At 38.4% G+C, this 22250-nt stretch overlaps 2 protein-coding genes across 4 annotated transcripts in view; one reads left to right on the top strand and one right to left on the bottom strand.

The window, feature by feature from the left end:
* CYFIP1 (cytoplasmic FMR1 interacting protein 1) overlaps nucleotides 1-22250 on the bottom strand; it is a 76104-nt gene that overhangs the window by 18540 nt on the left and 35314 nt on the right. For all 3 annotated transcript variants that reach the window (XM_066545188.1, XM_066545189.1, XM_066545187.1), the window contains exons 17-23: nucleotides 21153-21309; nucleotides 20470-20566; nucleotides 20007-20083; nucleotides 19802-19910; nucleotides 19110-19229; nucleotides 16956-17155; nucleotides 9979-10066 (exon numbers count right to left, since the gene is read on the bottom strand). In XM_066545188.1, coding sequence (XP_066401285.1) covers nucleotides 9979-10066; nucleotides 16956-17155; nucleotides 19110-19229; nucleotides 19802-19910; nucleotides 20007-20083; nucleotides 20470-20566; nucleotides 21153-21309 — 848 coding nt within the window. The remainder of the gene's footprint in view (nucleotides 1-9978; nucleotides 10067-16955; nucleotides 17156-19109; nucleotides 19230-19801; nucleotides 19911-20006; nucleotides 20084-20469; nucleotides 20567-21152; nucleotides 21310-22250) is intronic.
* LOC136553566 (fibronectin type III domain-containing protein 9-like) lies at nucleotides 1210-5826 on the top strand. The gene is made up of 2 exons (XM_066545193.1): nucleotides 1210-1606; nucleotides 3920-5826. Exon 2 carries the CDS (start codon nucleotides 4040-4042, stop codon nucleotides 4709-4711), a length of 672 nt encoding a protein of 223 aa, XP_066401290.1. The 5' UTR covers nucleotides 1210-1606; nucleotides 3920-4039; the 3' UTR covers nucleotides 4712-5826.

Here is a 22250-nt window from a genome sequence, read left to right as displayed (position 1 = left end):
ATGGAAAACAGCATACTGTTAAACTTTCAACTTCACACACAGCTGTAACAAAATATTGTCTAGGAAGAACATTCCCATCAATCCAGACCCTGCCCTAACTACCCATTCAAGTCAACACTAGATACTGTAACCACATGGCATTAAGCTAGTTGGAATTCAATTTAGAAAACTCTACCAAGCTCTGGAAGGATTTTATTCTCATAAAAGGACTCAAAAATCATATTTTGACGCACATATGCACATTTTTATTTATGTTGTATGTCTCTATATAAACACCAGTTTCCAGCTGAGGTCTTAGAAACTTAAAAATTCTAAATGCAAACTAAAATAGACACTTGAATAACTATTTGAATCCTAGTACATAACACAGTCCTGCTGTTACATCAGAGCTGGCTTAAAGGCCAAACTCCAAATGTGTCCCAGCAGGGCACAGCCTAAAGCTGTATCCCCCCCAGTACAACCTGTGCATTTCCATAGCTCTCTGCAGACAAAAATGAGGTCTGGGGCAAAGACAGCACAGAGAAGTGGTAAAACCTTAAGAACATATGTGCAGATGAATGTCCTGATAAACTAAGGATTTATACAACCGCCCCTAAAAAGATGAGATTTCATTTTTTGGTTTTGATGTTTCCAATTAGGTAAGTCTCCTACAACAAACACGTCAGAACTATCTATTTCAGCTACAGCACAAGGAGAATTTTATTTTAGTGGGTTAAAGCCTTTTACTGCCATGAGGTTAAAGGGAGAGAACCTCTCTCCACACAGCAGGAATTTGTCATAGAAAAGCAACCCTAAAAACACGATTTTTGTATTTAAAAAACTTGCCAATACATAACAATAAGAAGCCAGCCAATCTAAAAATATATCTCTCATGTAAACCTCATGGGGAAGTACCTAAAATTTACAGTCCACCTGTAAACATTGGATTAGTGGATCTTTCTAAACTGTAACAAGGAATTTAGAAAAAAACTTTACACACCAACACCACTTCCCCCCCCACAGTGAGACACAAAAGCATAAAATCCTTAGGGAAGAAGCCACTAACTAGAGGGGGGTGGAGGTGGAAAGGGAGGGAAGGGAATTTGCTGTTCATTATTTTTTAAGTTATACTTGCTCCCTCCCCTACTTAAATTAAAAAAAAAAAAGGAGAGAGTTGTTAGTTGCTGATGTCATCAAAGTGCTAACATTAATCACTCACAGCATCACTGGTCCACACACAAGAGTATATAGCAGGGATGCTCAGGCTGCATACTGCCAAGGGGAGGCAAACAAGAGAGGGGGGAAAAGACATTATTTTCTTCTCCTGTGAGGTCTTTAAAAAGCAAAGCAACAGCACCTTTAGACAAGATGTGCTCTTGCAGGAATTTAAGTGGAAGAGACAAAGAAACCATGCTACCAGCAGCATCAGAGAAAAAAACTGAAATCGCCAAGCAATGAGAATTCAGTCCAGAGAATCTGAGGAGAAGAAAAAGCAAACTGGCAAACAGAGATCAGTTAGGAAATAATTCATGTAGAAAGGGATACAAAAAAAGTGGTGTTTGTAACATTTTCACAGCAGCATCGCCGTAAAGAAATTCTGTTCTGGAATTTCCATCAGGGAGCGACGGTAAGTACTGACTTTATGATCCATAAAACATCAGATGGCTTCTCCAAACATTTATATGTCAGTAATTCTGTATTTTCTAATAACTGATGGTTTGTAACAATGGAAATGTATTATTGTTATTTAATTACAGTTCATTCTAATTACAAAATGCTAAGAGGATTAAACTGTTGAAACTATTTTTCTTAGGCTGTGTTAAAAAGTGTTCTAAAAATCCACTAGATTATAATAGACATAGATTATGATTTTAAGTAATAGGGAGCTACCAGTTAAAGAGAAGGTAACTGATCTCACTAATGCACCCTATTTTAATATCTGCAGTAGCTGGGTAGATGCCAAAATGTGTCTGTTTGTTAAGTTTATCTGATAGCAAACTCAGTTCCTTTATCTTGTTGCTGTATTAAAAAGGGAGCCTTTACCACAGAATTAGAAGAGCAGCATCTCCCCAGATCAGTCGTATCCATGGTTTTATATTGTCATGAAAATAAACATACATATTTTTCTTCCCACTTCTCAGTAAGTAGAATCCAAAACCCTTGAGCAACAATTTTCATACATAAACAGGCACAGAATTCTTACTATTAATGTAGTGCCACTATCTAAATCCCATTTAAAAATATCCTATAAAATATACATTTTCCCAGTCTCCTATCTACTATAAAATACTAGCATTACAGAATAATTTCAGAATATGTTATGAGCAAATCTCACAATCCTTCTTCCTCAGGAGAATTATCAATAATTAATTGTTACTTAGCCAGGAAATGTAACATTTTACGCTTGATCTTAAAAAAAAAAATTAAATTTTCACAACAAAGTCATAAACAATGAAATACAGTGTTACTGTCATAGGCATTTACAGTCATAAAAAAAGTGAGAAACTTTCAAAGTGGAAGAAAGCTTCCACAAGTGCCACTGGAAGCTGACAGTCAAACTAAGGGATCAGATTAAATTGCTGAGGTAAGCCCTTTTTCAAAAGTTACCCTCACAACAGTAAAAGCATAAAACCCAAGCCAAACAAATGAAAATACCCACTGGTTGTTATTATACACTCTTCAACAGATGTGTTTAGAGAAATTGCAGAAAAGAGATATTTTCCTTTCACTATTTACAGTGGTTACACATACTGAGAATCTCAAAATACTGGCAGATTTTCTAATTTGAATTGAGGACGAGGAGGAGTATAAATTCAGGGCAGGCAGACTATGGGATTACATAAAATGACTTAAAACAGCAAAGAGCATTAGTAATTTTTAAAAATCCCCACTATTTATCCAAAAGGTAGGCTACAGTGAAAGCTGTATTTCACTAAGCTTGACAAAGCTTTTCCAAGAGGCTGACTAGCATCAAGACTCACTATTGTGACACTGATATCACCAATGTACCGTGCTCACAGCCACTGCCGCAGTGTGGCTGCAGTGGTTACAGATGTGCAACTTAGCAGCAAAACACGGAGAGTATCATGTCACACAACAGACTGGCTTGGAAGGGACCTGAAAGGTCACCTAGTTCCAACAACCCTGCCACAGGCAGGGACACCTTCCACAGCTCCTCTGGGCAACACATTCCAATGCCTCACTGCCCTCACAGCAAAGAATTTCTTTGTAATATCTGATTTAAATATACCCTCTTTAAGCTTAAAGTCACTCCTCCTCTTCCTTTCAATATCTCTCTGCATAAAAAGTCCCTCTCCAGCTGTATTGCTGTATCTAGATACCAGAAGATGCTGTAAAATTTCCCTGGAGCCTTCTCTTCTCCAGGCTGAACAGCACCAGTTCTCTCAGCCTGTCTTCATAGGGAAGGTGTTCCTATGTGAACTTTTGAATAAGAAACTAACATAAGATATTGGCGACAAAATAATACAAAACATGTAGTCAGGTTTCCACATACTCTTTTGTTCTTCAACTAATTGTGACTAGCAAAAATAAAGACTTGTGAATGGTAGAGGCAATTATTCCTTAATATCCACTCCTGCCAACCCCTCTTGCCACTTAACATAAAATGCAAGATACACAGACTTGAGAAAAAAACACCTGCTGCATTTTTCTACAATCACCTGGGAAAAAAAATGTGAAAGGAAGTGATTCCCCAATTGTAAACTCTGAAAAAATTCACCATCTCTCAAGATACAATCGGTCACTTGTACAGGCAGCAGCTCTGGTTGAACTTCTCTAAGTTTATCTTTACACTTTCACTTGGAAGAGAAATACACATTTTAAAACACCCCAGACTTTATGAACTTTCATTCCCATTTTTACACTGCAGTGCCAAAGATGAGAGCATACTTTCCTAACAAACTCCATTCCTACATTACAGAGCACTACGATTAAGATCCAAACGACATCCTCAGTGCTGCAGCTTCTCCAAAGAACATCTTCCCTTTCCACAGGGAGATCAGCATCAAGAGAGGAAAAAAACCTCCCAAAAATCATCCTGATGGGAATAACCATCCAAAACATCACAGGAAACACAGCAATGGTAATTTGGCCAAAAATGGCCAGTTGTGTTGACAGCTTTTACAGCATCATGTACCACCCTAACTGGAACAGCATGCTGTCCAGCTACTCCAGAAAGAGCTTCCAGAGGGAAGAGAGGGTGCCCACCACTCGCTCCTCCTTTGTTGTTGAAAACCTGACTCCTCTCACGACGTACATCATGTGTGTGACCTGCCAGTCCGCAAACCCCTCCAGCGACCAGTGCAGAGTTTTCAACACGCTGGAACGAGACCCAGCATCGGCAAACAGCACCAAGAAAGAGCTGGCACTGGGCATCTGGCTCACCAGCAGCGTGCTGCTCCTCATCATCGCCGCCGTGCTGCTCTACGGCTGCCTGCACCTCCTCTGCCGCAGGAGACACCAGCGCCTGCAAGAGCGGGGCGGGAGCTCCAAGCGGGAGCCTGAGGAGCCGTGGACCAAAAGCACGGCACACACCTCAGATGAGTTCAGCAGGCAGAGCCAGCACACACAGGACGCTGAGGAAAAGCATCCAGGTGGCATCCAGCTGGCCACAATCATAGAGAATCCCTCAGTGTGCAATGAGCCCATCGTGACCTCTTCTAAAAGTCAGGAGCGAGTCCCAGTAACAGGACAGTGCTCTGCTATAAATTAGAAAGGTTTTTGCCACATAAGGTACCCCAGCTACTTCAAACACATCAGATGCACTGTTGGTGCTCAGAACAGGGAGCTCTGACTGCTCACTGCAGCACTTCTGGCTGTACCTCTGATTTCACACCCCTTTCCAACACCTTGTATGCAAAGGTTCATGTGCCCAGGAAGTAAGGACTTCACCTACCCTCCATTATTTAAAAATGAAGCATGTAGCAAGTAATTGGTCTACATTTCAAGGGGATTTTTCATTGCTTTTCTTTAGCCTAAAACAGCAAACAAATATAAAAAGTAGCCAAAAGTAACCAAAATAATTTTTGTTAACTAGCATGAATAAAACTGAGTAGGAGTTTTCAGATGGCAACCCAGACTGTTACACTATAGGCAACTGGAACATACACACAGAGTGCAGTGGTTTGCCAGTGTGAGTTTTACCCTGACAATCCCAGCTGCTTCCCAAAACACACACTACAAGCAGTACTATACTCAGACAACACACTTCACTGCCCATGGTGTTGTCCATCTCCCTCATCTGCACTGAGGTCCGTCTCAGAGTGTAAGAAAGACAAAGTCACCAGGATTTTAAGTGTTATCCTCCCATTTGTCTTATTTCCCATCAGTCTAAATACATGCAAGCTAGAGACTTAGTAAGGACACATCTAATTAAGGAAATATCCTGGGTTATTGCATTTTGCACTCTTCTGCTCCCACCACAAGCTACCTTCTGCTCCGTGGGCCAGAGACTCCCTGCAGAGGAAATGGAATCCAGAGATGCAGCTCCTGGCCCTTCCTTTGCTCTTTCCCTTTCAGTTTTAATGATAACATGCGTTAATCAGCTGCGAATTTCTTTCCAATTGCACAGTACATACTGTGTAAAGAAGTGGGGCAAAATAGCAAAAACATGCCAAAATGCATTTTATTTTTTAACAAGAAAACCTGCTGATCATCTCACTCTGCCTTGAGCTTCATGGCAAAGTGCCAAGGTCCTTTGGACAGAATTCTGTTCACCCTCACAATGTGACAAGTGTTGTCTGATTTACATGTGGAAGTCACCCTGTTTTAAACCTCTTAAGTGCATTTGTGTTCCATAAAAACATAATAAACCTTAGTATTGCTGTATATTATGCCTAAAAAAGACAAAGGTGCACTGTGAGTGCAGGCAGTTAATTGCTCTTGGTACGAATGTACGTGTGAAGTCAGCTCTCTCTGACACAGCTTGGTTGCACCAGTGAAGGCTGGAGAGCTGCTGGCTGGGCAGCTGCCATCCCCCTCCACCCTGGAAGCTAAGGGGGGATACAAGTTTGGCAAGAGAGCTCCCCATGAATATTTCACAGCAGGTAGCGGATCTTTTCAGCTACTCTATTTTGACAACAATTCCCATGACTTGTGAAATGCATCGACTCTGAGTGCTAAGGAGAAGCTGGCATAAGTGTGATGAATCTTTCTTTACTTTTTTTTTTTTTTTTTTTGAGAAGGATAAGCATGACACACAGAGCACTTGCTGAACGGGGGCGAGTATGACTTTCAGAAAACACTTCAAAAGGCGTTTCTATTGTGTGAACTTAGCAATAACGTGTTCTCCACCTGCTGCAGAGCACTTCCTCCAGCTGACACGTTTTCCTTTGTCTTGCACGTCAGTCTCAAATAAACTGTGAGAATAACAGCTCACTGCTGTTTCAAATGACAACGTTACATTAAATAGGCACTGAAAAACCCTCATCAGAACATGAAGCCAACACAACAGGTTTAGTGCCATAAAGGGGTGCCTGGGTGGCAAGGACAGAGAAAATGCTTTAAAATTATCTTGTAATCAAATTAACAGTAGCACTTCTCTGATTAGGTTTTCATCAAGAAACGATTATTTTAATATTAATGGGATGAGGCCAAGAGACACACAATCTCTGCCAACATCTTGGGCTCTTGGAAACCTGTTTACTTCTCTGCATGTCCATTTCTTTGTGTGGGTTTTAAGGCAGTCCAATACATATACAGACACACATTTATGTTATATACACACGTACATGCCATACTGAGAACAAGGAGCAGTTCTGCTTAAAGCAGGTTCGAGGCAATTCACCTACTGCATTTTGTTATTTATACACAAACACACACAACCAAAAGACATGCCTATATCCAACTGAGAAAGCAAAGAGCTACCATGGTAGTGGCTTCCCAAGGGATTTACCTTCTCTAAATATAAAACCATTCCACCCACCGAGTTTACTGTGCACTACTAAGATAAACATTTATATCATCTCACAAGCAATGGACCATCTCGCACCTGCTGCAAATGAGCAATTCATGCAGAGTGTCATCTGTTTTCTGCTCTAGTTCTGAAAAACTCATGTCATCACATGCTCACAGAGCTGCATGATTCTTTGTTTCTTGCTGAGAAAGTTTTATTACAGATTAATTCAGGGTTATTCAGGCAATTCTGTATTAGATTTGGTAATTCTCCACTCAACAGTCATCCAATAAGGGGCAAACATTATAAGTGATTACCAAACTGATAGCAGGTTCCAACATAGTGCAAACTGACTTTAATTTGTGCACCAGCAGTAGATAAAAATCCTTATATTCACAGTGAGAAGTACCCTTCAAACACATATTTTTCACAAAATAAATGAGTTAGCATCTACAAAGGGCTGGAGACATAAAAACATGACAATATTTGGAAAATATTGTATAAGACAAAAAGAAAGCCCTTCAATTGTGGTCTACACAACCTCTATAAAACCAAGTATTTCATGGAAAATTAGTTCAAGCCCCCAGAAAAGGTACTTTCTTATATATATATTATAAAGTATTTCATGCATTCACCCAATGTTGCCAGATTCCAACCTGCTAACATTAATATCATTAATCCTACAAACACTTTAACTGAGTAAAGGGATTTCAGTGACCATGCTCAACCAAACGTTTAAAATAATCCAGCTCACTTAAAAGGCTAACAAGCTTTTGTAGGCTGACTCCTTCCCACCTGACAGCTCTGCTTCCACATCAACCAGAAGAAGGAAGTTGTATCAGTGGGTTTTTGTTTTGCTAATTACATGAAGATATCACTCAGAAAACTTGAGTTGCTAAAGAGAATGCTATCACAACTCTCTATGCTAAGTATCAAGACACATTAATACAGACCAGATGCTTTGATCCATTTAGAAATATCTGGGAATATGTGAATACTTTGAGATACAAACAAAAAATTTCTTTAGTTACTGCTGTAGTAGTGAAGCTTCTATAATGTAAGAATTCCTATCTGTTACTGACTATATAAAGTGGAAATGTTAACTGGCAATATAAAGTGGAAATGTTAAAAACTCCAATCAGATATCCTCAATTTCAAAATACATTCAATTCAAGAATAAAAATATTCTCTTGTTAAAATTTAAAACTATAGAGAGTCATGAGTATTTTCTAATATAGGCCTATGCAGTTATGAAATTTGCCCAAAAATGCAAGTAAGACCCCCCCCCCGGCTTGATTGTTGCTGCTCATATAGAAAAATAATCAAGAATTCTGAAAATGTATAGCTGTCAGTGTGAAGATTGCTAAGCTCATTTTAATAATGTAACCTGACTAATAAAAAAAAGTGATCCCCAGTTAATCTGTCACTCACCCCACTGTATCATCACTTAGATAAATTAAGTTAGCAATCTCTATGAAATTCAGGTTTTTGCTCTATGCTGCATCTGGTCAGTTACTAAAATAGTAAGGAACACAACTCTAATGTAAGAAAATTCCACTTTCCTGTAATTTACTGTTCCTTTTTGGAGAACAATTACATAAAACATTATTTACAGGAGCAGGCAGTCAGCTGATACATTCCACATTAAAACATGTGAATCTTTTTCTACCTCCTTTAGATTTTACAAATGCAGCAGATATTTTAGCACTGAAAAATTCGTAACTCCTGAGATATCTCAAAACCTACATTACTGGGTTAAAATTGCACCATACAACTATGATATGATGTGCAGAAAATAAGAGTAAGACAAGGACTAATTATGTTCATGCTTAAGTAGGAGGTAGATATTGAGAGTAACCCATAACACTTACAGCACACTTGCATAAATTAGATGCATAATTAAGTAAATATTTTAAATAATTTTTAATAATAATACATTTTAAGCTTTTTTATTGTCCATCCTCTAATTCAATCCTTATATTTTCTTTTATTTTTTCCATACTTCAGCTTGCCACCCTGATAGTCAAGAAAACATTGCAAAATATAGAGTGACACCTTGTCATATAGTCCCAAATGATTTGCTGAAGATAGCACTGCTGGTTTTTACTGCTGTTTGAAGTAGATCAATATTTCTGACTAGATATTAAAAATGTAAATATATGTTAATGCACTATGTCTTTAACTGTCATTAAGACACAAGAAATAATTCTGAAGAATAAGAAAATAAATCTACAGTGATCTGGGAGAACAAATCTCTTACACATGAGCATAGCATTGGTCCTGTGAGTGCAGGCTAACTTTCCTCACTTGGGTAGAGAACAACAGCCCACAGCTGTTCTCTTGTCTCAAGCACTCTTCCAAGCTGTCACCCACACAAACTCCTTTCCAACCTCAGCATTGGGGATTGCCCCAGGGACAGAGTATGTGACTGCACGTCCTGTACCCTTCTACTGAAAACTTGCACAAACCTTCCCAGCCACCTAACTGCAAAGCAGGAAATATGATGGTAATACAGAAGATGAGATGACCAAGACACCAAGTTCATCACAATGAGTTTGCAGTTCTGGGGCTGTAGAGTACAAAGAAATATTACATTAAAAAAAATAATTGAAATAGCTAGGTATCTGATAGTTTAAAATGGTCAGAATCTATATTCCTCTTAAGTCAGATAACGTCTGAAGCAGTTTTTCTATCTATTCCCTTTTCTTCTGTCATCACAAGGGAGGGCTGCACCCAAGACGGGCTCTTGTTCTCACTTCACCAGATGAGTAATCAATGAGTAATTAATCTTTACTTTGAGTCTGCTCTGCCACTGTTAGCAACTGAACAATGCAAGGTGGTTGAGAGAAGGGTTTATTTTTAGCTTTGTCAGATAAGACTACACATCAGACTAACCAATTGCACTTTGGCTGAAACATATGGTGAGCTTCAAGCAAAGTCTTAAAAAAAGGGTATGTTCAATTTAAAATACACACAAAATGTATTTCAGTCCATTTCTAATAACTTTCACATACCATAGTTTCTATAATTAAAAAGATACCTTTAAGCATTAGCAAACCATAAAGATAAAGGGAATCAAATCCAACCTTTGATCCATAGAGATACTGTGGCTGTGCATTAGGCTGCTTATCACGCTGAAACTCCTGAGAAAATGGCAGCACGGTCCGAACAAATCTATATAAAAAAAATAAAAACAAGAATTCATTATTTATACTTAGGTGTGCACCTAATGCACCCTACCTTGTAGAAGACTGCTTTTGTCTGCAAATACAATCAAAGCCAGAACTTTCAGCCCTAGTAGAAACTGGGGAAGCACACAGCCTGAATTGCCCAAAAGCACAGACACAAACCATACTGCAGTTCAACAATTACTGCTCTTCCCATAGTGTGCAGGATCCCAAAATATTCCTCACCACTAGCCCAGGCCAGCAAACAGGGAAGTAACTAATCAAGTAGCAATAGCCTCTCACAGGGAATAATGTGCTTGCAAAATTAAGTCCTTGAGAAAGAAGTATGCCTTCAAAGAGGAAGATGGCATTTCTGTTTAATGTTTCCGAGCTTTTTCCCCCAAAATTCATATCAGGAGAAATATGTTAGATGTTACCTTTTAAAAAAGCATGAGAAAGGGTATAATCCTTGCAGCAAAATCAATGTTTTGAAAGTTTGATCATAGCTCAGTGTGAGCAGGTACCAATACAAATCATGCTTAGCTTTAACTTTGATTACGGTTAAGAGGACAGCAAGAGAACTACAAAGATATGGAGCACTGCCAAAGACAGGATCAGCCATCCCACCCACAGCTGAGGGCACCAGAGCCTGAAGGACCATTCCCAGTCCTCTTGGGAACAAGCAGCACAAATCTTCCCCCTTGATGTTCCCTGTTGACTGTGTAATGCACATTTGGCAGCACTGCAGTTTTGGGGCAGGAAGAAGTTAATCAATATCCACTACAATTCTGATTCTGCTTAACTTCACTAAACAGAGGAAAATTATTGGGGATGTGTGTTTACAAGCTAGATGGCTACTCTATTTTTTACCTTGATTAAAAAGTACTTCTTGATAAACGGTGCAAAGCTGAATATGCACAGCAAAGAGGGAAAATAGCTATTTAAGAAGTGCACATCAAATGGTTGTATAATATCAGGCTGGTCTGATACTATATCAGAGAAATGTATCTAGGAAAATGTTTCAGGAAAGAAAACTTGCCTTACACTATAATATCATAAGATACAATTATATCTTGATCTTTTTTGTTTAAAGTATTAACATTTCATCAGCACACAAAATTATTATTATAATAATATATTATAATTATTATAATATATATATTATAATAATTATTCATTATTAATTCTTCCTAGAAAGAACAGAGACATTTTATTTTTAATATATCCATCTTCTAGCTAAAAACATGAACAGCCATGATAATCAAAAACTGTTTCACCAAGACCAACATAAATTGCACCATGTTGCTTACAATAACTTCCACCGTGTTTTATTTCTGAATCATTCTTGTGAGAATCTATAACTTCAGAACAATATTTTCTGCATTTTTAACCTTCTCAAAAACAGGTACAGCTACTTGTTCATACATAGTTTAGCCACTCTTCCTAAAAATACTTGTACTTGCTGTAGTCCAGAAAGAGTTTTCATTTAGAGCTTTTGAGGAAAAATACGTTATTTATATACATTATTTTTGATACTATATATATTATTTAGATATCCTTACATTGTAAGGATATCTAAATAATATATATAGTATCAAAAATACTATATATATTCCCTCAGCTTACAAGTTTCTTCCCTTCTCTCTCACTTACACAGAAACTGAAAACTCTCCTCTGAGAGAGATTACTTGAATCTGTACTCTGCAGATACTTCATTAATGAGTTTTCCAGAGATGATGCAAACATTTGATGGAATTCAAAGTAATCTGCAACATATGACAGTGCCAGAGATTACTCTAGTCCCCCTTTTTTTCTCCAAAATCTCACTCCTGTTTAATCTGACATCAGTTTTCAAGCCCTAAGAGAATCTCTTATCTCAAATGATACCATGTCATTTGAGACAAGACTGGGTTTCAGTGTGCAGACATATGTGGCAAGAGCAGATTTTTTACCACTAAATTAAAACACTCACAAGGAAAGGAGTGTTTTGACATATAAGGGGGTGCATCCCATGACTCTGGAAGCTGTAACTATAATTCTTAGACTCATCAAAAATTATTGTGTATATATGTATCAATTACAATGTAATTAGTGTCTGGGAGCAAACTAGTCACTGCAAGTAAGTGCTCAAGTAACTCTTGTGTGCTTCCCAGTGCTCCTCTGCATGCTTGGGGGTTTTCTCCATCTCTAATGCTTCAGAATAGTAGAAAATAGTCTTAAAGTTTTCTTAAAGACTTGGAGCAAACACACTTGCTTATATTTTCTTGAGTGAAAGAGGCCAAGAGAGGAAGAAAAAGAGTAAGGAAATAGAGGCAAAGGATAACAGTCACTTGTTAAGTTATGGAGAGGCAACATGTAGGATTGAAGCTACAGCAGCCTAAAGAGTGCATTATCCTAGAAGGTATGTGACTAATCCCAACACATCATTCAGGTAAGTATTAGAAATTTCTTCCCTAAAAACTAAGGGCTATATGAAAACCTTACAGTTCAGCATCATCTACTGTTCTTCAAAGTTTTTCCATGTCCATATGTGTGTGTGTGTGTGTGTTTTCTTTCTTTCTGACATTCTGCTGGTTGGTTTCCTCCTGCTCCTCCTCCAAGAAAGAGGAGTATCTCTTTGAAGGACTGAAGCTCTTTGAATATCAAAGCTAAAGCTAAACAAACTTTTACTTCGCCCTGGATACTGGTAGGATACAGGTTTCAACATACTCCAAGATAATCAGTTTCATTTTTAATCAGTGTTGATGATCTCACAGCAATTTATCCATTTTAATCAGCGCAGGTTGTAAGCAAAGTAGATTAAGCAGATGAAAAGCCTTCTGGCTTACCAAAGCTTTGCAAGTGAATTGCTAGAGGACAACATGAGCCCCCAAAGTAAGTATTTTAGGGATCAAATAATTTAATATTATTTTTTCTGCGATACCTACCAGGAAGGAGTTCACAATGAGCACTTCACAAACTAATCTAAATGATTCTGTGATTTTACTATAATCTGTTTAAGGAGATAACTGAAAGAGACTGCTTTGGTCAATGAGCCTGCTGCATTGCAGGCACAGGGGCTGACAAACCTCACTCACAAACTTTCTGAGCTTCATCTTAGAAGCAATAAGATATGACAGTCTTCCCTCCCTGCTCCTACAGAGAGTGTTCCTCTGCACCTCCCTGTCTAATTGAACACTTCTTGCTTCCAGCATTCTCAAATTAGTTTGTCCTGTCTAGCAGAACAAACGGTAGCCCTACACCCCCTCTCAGTGAACGCTAGATCTGACTCACCCTTCTTAAACCTGGATGCCAAGATGGAGAGAACAGAGGAAAGAGCAAGGAAAATACTGCATGAGAGGGTAACAGATCTGCCAATCCATTGCTGTCACTTTTCCTTTTGGCAGAAGGACTTTGGTTGGTTGCTTGTCTTTTTAAGAGGGAAAAGGTAGTTGACTACAGTCACCCCTATGAGTGAGCCTACGAGTCTATATCCCTGTACCATTTGGCTCTTGGTAGCAGAAACTAGATGGTTTTCACTGCTACTTTTCAGGTTTGCTCCAGCACTATGTGCAAGGGCTGAAAATTTTTCTGAACAGTGACTGTCAGAGTGTATGCAACACAAGAAGACACAGCTGTTCTCTCATGAAAGCCAGTCTCAAAAGCAGTGTGAGAGAGAGAGAGCTCGCAAAAGGAAGCGGGAGAGGCTGTCAGGAAGAGAGAAAAATAAAAAGCTGGTCTTTTTGTTCCTTCTGTGACAAATCTGTACCCTTGGAAGAAACATGTCATACTGCATTTGGAAGAGTGCTATACACATGAATTTATACCAGAGAACACAGATTTGGGTTATGTGTTAAAGGAGATGAAGCTACTACTTTGACTACTGTCTCCAGAAGCTTGTATCATTTGTGTCAAGAAAGCACAGAAAACCTTCAATTCAAATAAATGTAAGACTGTCTCACACTTGCTTCTCTGTTAGTCCTTAATACAAAACAAGCTGTCAAGGAAGGAAAAGATCAGCTTAGAAACAGTAAAGAAAATAAGGCAGAAAAAGGGACACTACAGGCAATGGAAAAGGAACTAAGACTGAGTATTTGAGTCATTTGAATCTAGATAACCTAACTTAACAAGGAAAAAGTTCAGATGCAGGCCTAAGCATGTCAAATATTCCTGGTGTGGAAAGACTTGGCTTGAAAAGACATGCAACTGAGGGCAAACAGAGAGAGGGCTCTTGAAAAACAATCCCAGGCAGCACAGAAAGGACAACAAGTGGGAAACATCTGTTTATGGCCACTTTCAGTAAAAGAATTGGTGGACAATAGCTTGAGAGCATCTAAAAGAGATGCAGCACAAGCTTCACTGTAGACTCCTCACTGGAGCAGACAATGAATGCTAAAGCCTCACTTTGGCAAAATGTAAAATGCCAAAGCTTTATAAAAGGGACAGGACAAAACAATTTGGAAAAATGAATACTCCTGTAAAGGGCCACAACTGCACTAACATCCCCTCATTTTTGTTTTACAGAAACATCTAATCATTGCTAGAGGCTGGCATGTTTCCTGGGAGAAATCACCTCAAGCCTCCCTTGTTCAAATTCAGCCTCTTTATGGCTGCTGACAGCATCAGGACACTGGACTAGAGACAGCTTTGACCTCACCTGCAGCTCATATGCTTGTGCACTATCCAAAGGTTTGCTTTCTTTCTTTTTTTCATGATGGTCAACAGGTGGATAAAAAAATACCCTTGTATTTCACTGCTAAGGCCAATCTGCAAAGATCCTCTCACTCATCTCTCCATTCCTTCTCCAGAAACTGCTGTCCCTGAGTCTGTGCAGCTGGCCAGCATTAATGGCAACTCCAATTATTAAATTGCTAAATCTGTTAATAGCAGTCTCACTGTCTAATCTCAGTACATTATCAGATACAAAAAAAATGTCCAAAGTCCCAAATAATTAAACATGCAATGTGTTCCAGCACTTCTGCATGAAGAGCTTTAGCTTTTGAACTAAACCTGCAGGGTTTCTACATAGTTGAACTCTTCTACAGATATATGAAATTATGGCGTTCAAGCATTCTTGGGAAAAGAGCTTCAAAAGGTACTGGAAACAAGTTAATCTGACTAACTTTAAAAGAAGAACTCTTATACCAAGCTGTCATATTAAAAGAAGAGTAGCCACAGGTATGACCCATTTTCTGGGAACTCTGCCTCCAGCCCCTCACACCACCAAGTAACCTCTCTGCTTTTCCTCACGATTATATCTCTTTCTTCCAGCCTTTATTTGCTACTTTTCTTCCCTTGTTTACATGTAACCTTCATGCAAGACTTTACCTATGAAGAGTCAAGCATTAAACCAGCAGCTCTCACACAGCTCCTCACAGTGCACTCCTGTGCATTCAATAACCTGTACACTTGAATGCAGAGAGAGCACATCAATTTAAAGTTCATGCTAACAGCAAGGCAGCAATGAACATGCTTAAGGACTATAAAAAGGCCAAAAACTTCCTGTTCTCTCTCTCACCAAAAATATCAAAGGGCATTGTACAGCATGTGCAACACATACATTAATTCTCTCCACACTTGGCTTTTGACTGAAACCAAAGCACTTCTGTGATGAAATCAGACACATGGTACACATACTGCCTAAGATCTGGCTGCTTTTAACATCTCCTAAATTAATTATCCTGAATTAATTACCCAACAAGCTGAGCCTAACTCAATTCTTGTGTACAGATTTTAAGTGCTATAGGATCCTGCTAATGTCCTTTGGCAGCTCACACTTCCCAGGTGCTGTGGTCTGCAGTAAGGCAGCCCTTGTAGCCAGGATGAACACAGACTAAACTGTACAGGAGCTACTGAATGCCTTTCAATAAAGCTGATGGGTGGAAGAGCAGCATTTCATCAAGATTTTTACATGATTCTTAATACAGCACACTGAATATTCCAATACTGATCTCCAGACACATTAACTGCACAGAAGCTCCCTCCAAAATAAATTCAATTTTCCCATGCAAACAGATTCCTGTAACAGAAGTTTCTTGGGTAAAACTTAACCACAAAAAAAAAAAACACTTTTTTTTTTTTTTTTTGCAGACAGAATCTTGGATCTAAAATAAAACATAACCATCACAGAACATGTCAGACAAGGAAAGCTCTCCATGGAGACAGTATGAGAACAGACTTCCTCCTCTTCCTACAGCTCAATATTCACTATCACTTTACTGTCAATTCACGGGGCTTTAAGCAAAACCTGAGTAAAGACTAAAAGTAACACAAATCCTAAAAACAGCATATAAGCAGGAAGCACAGATATGCAAAATCTTGAACACTGTTCTTCCCCCTCATTCAAACCTTAGATCCTATCTTCTTCTTTCTATTTCCATTACTCACTCTCCTTAAAGGCTACAAGTGCAGTTTGCAGTGAATACTGAACTCTTCCTTTCTCCAGAAAGGAAGAGTTCAGAATTCACTGAACAAAAAGAATCAGAAATAAGAAATAATGAAATAAATATCAGAAATAATTCACAGAAAGAATCTTTTCTTCACATTAGCACAGAATCAGGACTATAATTTTATTTCCATCATCTCACCCTGAGATCCTGTTTCAAAATACCTTCCTGATATGCACTTAGCAGTGTTTTGACACGCTCTGTTTTTCAGCATATCATAACTACGTCATCAAAATGTCAGAATTTGGTTGCTGTGGTTCCATTTGCCTTCTATTGTGGACAAATAACAGGCTTTCATGCATTTAACAGTACTTGGTAAAATGACTCATGCTGCTTCATTTCAAGTAAAGCCTTAGAAGTGGAAAACACTAAATGAATGGAGATGAACTTGTCAGCACTTGCTAGGGAGGAAGTAGCAGAAGGGTGGTAGAATAAATAAAAAGCTGCAAATAAAAAAGCTGCCTTGCTAACCTGTTAGTTGATCCATTGTAGCAGTAGTTTGGAAGGAAATCATAATTGAGTTCCCAAAAGACGTGAAGAGTGATTCTGCCGTAAGGGGCTGAAACATTGTGGTTGGCTTCTCTGAACATGGCATCAAAGCTGTCCAAGGTCATGTATCTACTCAGAAGCTTGTGAGTCATTTTGTTTATCTCTATCAAGCCATCCAGCTCCTATGAAAAACAAGGGGAAAGAAAGGGAATGATGCATTTCATAAAGTGGAGAAACTGAACAAAGTACATAAATAACCTTGAGTGAAGAGAAAACTAGAAAGAAGTCAAAATGAACAATTGACTCTCTCCCAGTCTCTTACGTAACAATAAGGGCTGGACAGAATCAGTACTCTTGGGTTTGTTCCTTAAACCTTCTGAGACTTTAAGGGTATTCAGACAAAGATAGGTCTCAAATACAGATCTGTACCAACACTTCCTCCACTGAGCAAAACTTTAAACTCCAACATTTAAATGGAGTCAGATATAGACCAGAAACGCCTTTCTGCATTTCCTACTTTACAAGCAATCGCAAAAGTAACTTCTGCTCAGTAGAGCAGCTGGTGAAAGAACTATTGTAGTGGTAATGTTAGGAATAACATCACATCTACCATAAATCCTTCTCGTGGCCCACTCCAGTGAAGGATGTACAAAGATGCAATGAAAAACCAGATCAGACATTTACAAATGTTGTGAAGGTATCCACAAAATCACTAGCTGCAGGCTACATGACTATATATGAGTACTGCATTTCATTACGTTTCTCCTCTTGACAAGAAATTCCTAGTATCTGTTCCGGCAATTTCTTTAAAATAAAATAAAATAACTCCATATCTGCCATCAGGCACTGATGTAAACACCAAGCACAAAGTACACAACCTTTACTTGCAAAAAATCCAAGCATTGCTTTTAAAGATTATTGTGCAGTGACCTACTGAAGAAATATCCAGTGGCTTCTTCTAGTTGTGTATCCAACTATTACTACTATCTTCCCACAGACTGCTCTCTGATTTAAGTGCTCCATATTTCAAAGGAGTTTTATACCTGAGAGCAAGTTAGTTCAAGAAAAAAAACCCACTATGATTATTACTACAGAATTAAGTCCAGTTTGAGGAGAAAATAATAGCTCAGTCTTGTAAATACCTTAATTTAATTTATTTATCTGGAAAAACAGCAGAAATTACAGATTACTTAATCTATTTGGATCAGTTTCTTGTTGAGGAAAGCAGCCAGTTTTCAACAGAAAATACTTTGCATAAAACAAAAAAAAGGACACCAAATCAACCAAAAAGAAAAAAAGGAGGAGCATGGTAAAGGGACAACCCTTAGTTCTGTCACTCACTTACTTACTCTTACTCAAAGAATGAGAACCTGTGACCTAAGGAACACATCATTGATGGTTTCTGTTCACTCAGTCACTAAGAGTGTACTGCACATAACAAAGAAAAACTATATTTCAATATTTCAAAGTTATAAAGCCGAGCATTCAGAAGTCAAAAGTTTGTGTGGCCTCAGTATTTGATTTCTCTTCAGTAAAGAATGAAATCAAACCAAGATAGTTAATTGCATGACAAAATGTCACTGGTAAAAGTCTTATTATAGAAAGAACAACAGTAAAGTCTTTTGCACAACTTTTAACTTCTTTTTCATTCCAGCAGAACTGAATGTGCCTGATATTTTTTTCTTGCTGACTGCATGTTTACTTGTCAAGTTCACGCTGTCTTGAAATAAAATTTGGTTTTTAGCATTTCAACCAGGAAACTAACTCAAAAGGACATCTCAATATTGCACAGATGCTTTTCTTCCATGGGCACAAGTCAGATCTCTTTCCTTCACAAAACAATTATTTTTGTCATGCTACAAAACCAAGCTGCCTGAGTAAATCAACGAATTTTGATTCTAACAAGCACAAGGCTGTTTTTTTTGATGTCCAATTTATTTATAAGCATGGGCAGAAGTGGGCGCTTACAAAAATTTATATCACAAGGTGATTTCTTTCTTTGTTTTCTCACTGCTCCAAGTACCTGCCTTCTCTACACTTTACCCCCAGGGCCCTCAGCTGCAGTAGGTTTGGGGTTGCTCCACCTCCTCTGTGTGGTGTGTCAGTGATGTGGCAGAAGGGCAGCAGAAGACTCACCACGATGGAGGTCAGGTCCTCGCTTTCGAAGCGGCCGATGGCCAGCTCCATGGAGCGGTACATGGCTGCCGAGATGCGCTGCGTGATCAGCCGGTTCAGGTCTATGGACCTGCCTAGGAGCTAAGGGAAAACACGCGTGAGGCTCTGAACTGCCAGACAGGTTACAAGACACACTGTACAAGGACTGTGAGACTCCCCAGATTAACAGACTCTCACTTTGTGAACTTGCATCCCAAACACACTGACACAAAGCAGATGGACAAAATGTATCAATTCATGAGCAAATGCGGTTCTACAATTTGCATCCCAATTCTCACAAAAAGAAGCAAAAGTACACATTGCATCTACATTTAAGTACTTATATCAGCATTTTATGCTTCCATCATATTGTGCCAACAACATACTGAACACTGGTGAAAGACATTACTAGGAAGACAACACTACCACCCATGGCGTTCCTATTTGGCTCATATTTTCCTAACTGCAACAGACATTTGCTTTAAAATAGGATATTTTAAGTTTTCTTTCTTAATTTACACCTTCATATGACAAAAAAAAGCAGATCTCAAGTGCTCAGTTATGCTGCCGAGATGACAGAACATGAAGCACAAAATGAGTTTTGTCTACCTACATGAATCAACACCACTGGAAACCTGCCAAGCCACTCAGATACAACATTGGAGTTAACTCACTTGAACGTGTCTCTGTTTCAACAGTGTCTCATAGCGGTTGGACTGCAGCAGCTGAATGGTTGCTCCCTGGTTCTTGCACTCAGAACGCAGCCGTTTATCCAGAAGCAGGCTATGAAGAAAGGAAGAAAATGCTTAAGGTATATTAAACAGCAAAGCAGAGCAGAAAAGTGTGAAGAAAAGCTCTCATAGTGGAAGGAATAGCTACCTGCCAGCCATTGCCTTGTAGTATGCAAATATTTGGTCTGCCAGCTTGTAGACAAATTGGTCAAAACACAGGTTTACCTTAGGGAGAAAAATATCGTATGTTTACAGAAACTTAAAATTTAAAAAAGAGCTTCTCTAAAACCTCCCACTGTTTATCAAACATAGTCAAGGAAGTTAATAGATCTGAATTTCCCAGTACAAGAGATGTGGTTCAATTTTCACCATTAATGTGAGGGATTTTTGCACAAGTCTACAATTTTCAGCATTAATGTGAGGTATTTTTGCACAGGTCTACAGCTTTCCTCACAACATATCACCCAATCAGTTACTCATCTTCTGGTCAGTCTTCTCAGTTTTTCTGTTATCTCCAGCTGTTCTGAATCTCTTAAAAAGGCCTTGCCCTTTAGCATGATTTTCACATTCAGGTACAGATGATTTTTCTCCAGTAGCTAAGGTTACTTTACCTCTGCCTCAATTTCATCATAGAGGAACTGCTTCTTAAATTTGGTAAGTGCATAATGAGCACTGTCATTATAAAGGTCCAAAGAATACAGAACATACCTGCAAGGAAAATAATAAAACATGAGAGTTACATGTGTATAAAATGATTCTTTAGGATGGTGCACTCAAGATGATGTAGTAAGGCAGTCAATATTGTAATCCACAAGTGGTTCACAAAAACAGGGTATTTTCCTTTTTTAGTTTATATAAAAAGGATCACAATTTTTCCTTTAAGAAAATATTTGCTGGTTTAAGAAAAGGTGTAGATATATTTGAAGTCTAAAACTTGTTTTCTAGCTGTCCATCAAAATGGAACTAGCTGTTCATCAAAATGGAACTTCAACCACTCTACATTATATTTGACATCTTTAAAGAATAAGTAAGGAGCACTCAAGGAGCAAAATACGTGGCTGGTGCAATGATATGAAAGGTTTAGCATTTCAATTATTCACATGAAAGGTTTAGCATTTCAATTATTCATGTCAAAAAGAAAACTTAGAGACTCTGAAAATGGGCAAATGTAAGACAAAAATTTTTATTAAAGTTTAGAATACCTTCTCAATACCTACTTGTTAAAACCAATTATAATAAGGAATGGCAATCATTAAGAATAATCATTCAGTGGAAGAGCACAAGCGGGTCTTACTCCATCATTGATGCCTCTTTTGTCTCCAAAATGTGATCTGTCAAAATCCAAGGCATGGACATCTCAATGGGAAACTGGATTCTTCTGCCCATGGTCAGCTCTAAGAAGAATTCCCTGAACCACAGCTGGGACAGATCACAGCATTGCTGCAGGGTTTCTTTCAGAATGAATAAGGGAGAATTACACTTCTTATAGAAATACATCAGGTACAATACAACTGTGATTCTGATGATGCAATGCAAAACAAAAAAAAGCAGGTGCAAGTCACTAGAGCTGTACATAGGCCATATAATCTAAAGCAAATTCAAAATGTAAAGCCCAGGACTTTTTGTAAGAGTTTTGAATTCCTCACTGGCCCCCAAAGTGGTGCCTTCTAATAGAAAAAAAAAAAAAAAAAAAAAAAAAAAAGAGTGGAACTGGATGAGACTATCAGTTAAACATAAAAACTGTGTACACAAGTAAAAAGGGATTTCTAGTTTAATTTCTCAGCCGGGGCCTGAGAAAGCCATACACTGAATTTGGGAAGCAGTAAGTGAAGGAGGCAAAATTGTACTGGAACTACCAGTACCATCTCTCCCTATGAAGAACTGAATTGCTTCACATGTTCCTGTTGATTAGATGGGCAGGAAATGACAGACATACATATGAAGTAGGGATTAAAATAACAAGTTTCTAAGGATGCCATCAAGGGCACAGAGGTGTGCTTCCCACCTTTCCAGAAAACACATGGTATAATCCTGCCTTTCCTGAAGGCTTGTGAACTAAAACAGAAATGAACTTTTTACACTAAGACCTTCTGAAGACCTTTTGTAGTGCTGTTCCCCAGTTAGCACAGTGACTGGTATTAAGACTCCCCCTTCTCCAAGGGTAAAGGAGATCAGCAGCAAAACAAAAATGAAAGACAACACAGCATGGTGATGACAAGGACTAGGTACACTCAATGTCAGTAGGTGAATTCTTTAGGACAGCATGTTTCCGATTACAATTAACTGAATAGTAAGAGTAGTGAAATGACATCAAATTTACCACAACAGAGAATTTGTTTCCTCTGTACTTAAAACAAAAACAAAAATAAAATATCTCCCAAAACACAAAAAC

The sequence above is a fragment of the Molothrus aeneus genome, chromosome 2 (assembly GCF_037042795.1).
Source record: "Molothrus aeneus isolate 106 chromosome 2, BPBGC_Maene_1.0, whole genome shotgun sequence".
Classification (NCBI taxonomy): Eukaryota; Metazoa; Chordata; class Aves; order Passeriformes; family Icteridae; genus Molothrus; species Molothrus aeneus.
Note: the sequence above shows the minus strand (reverse complement) of the source record. Positions and strands in the feature narration are given on the sequence as shown.

Coding starts and splice junctions, on each gene's coding strand:
- LOC136553566 (XM_066545193.1), top strand. CDS start 4,040: ATGGGAATAACCATCCAAAACATCACAGGAAACACAGCAATGGTAATT.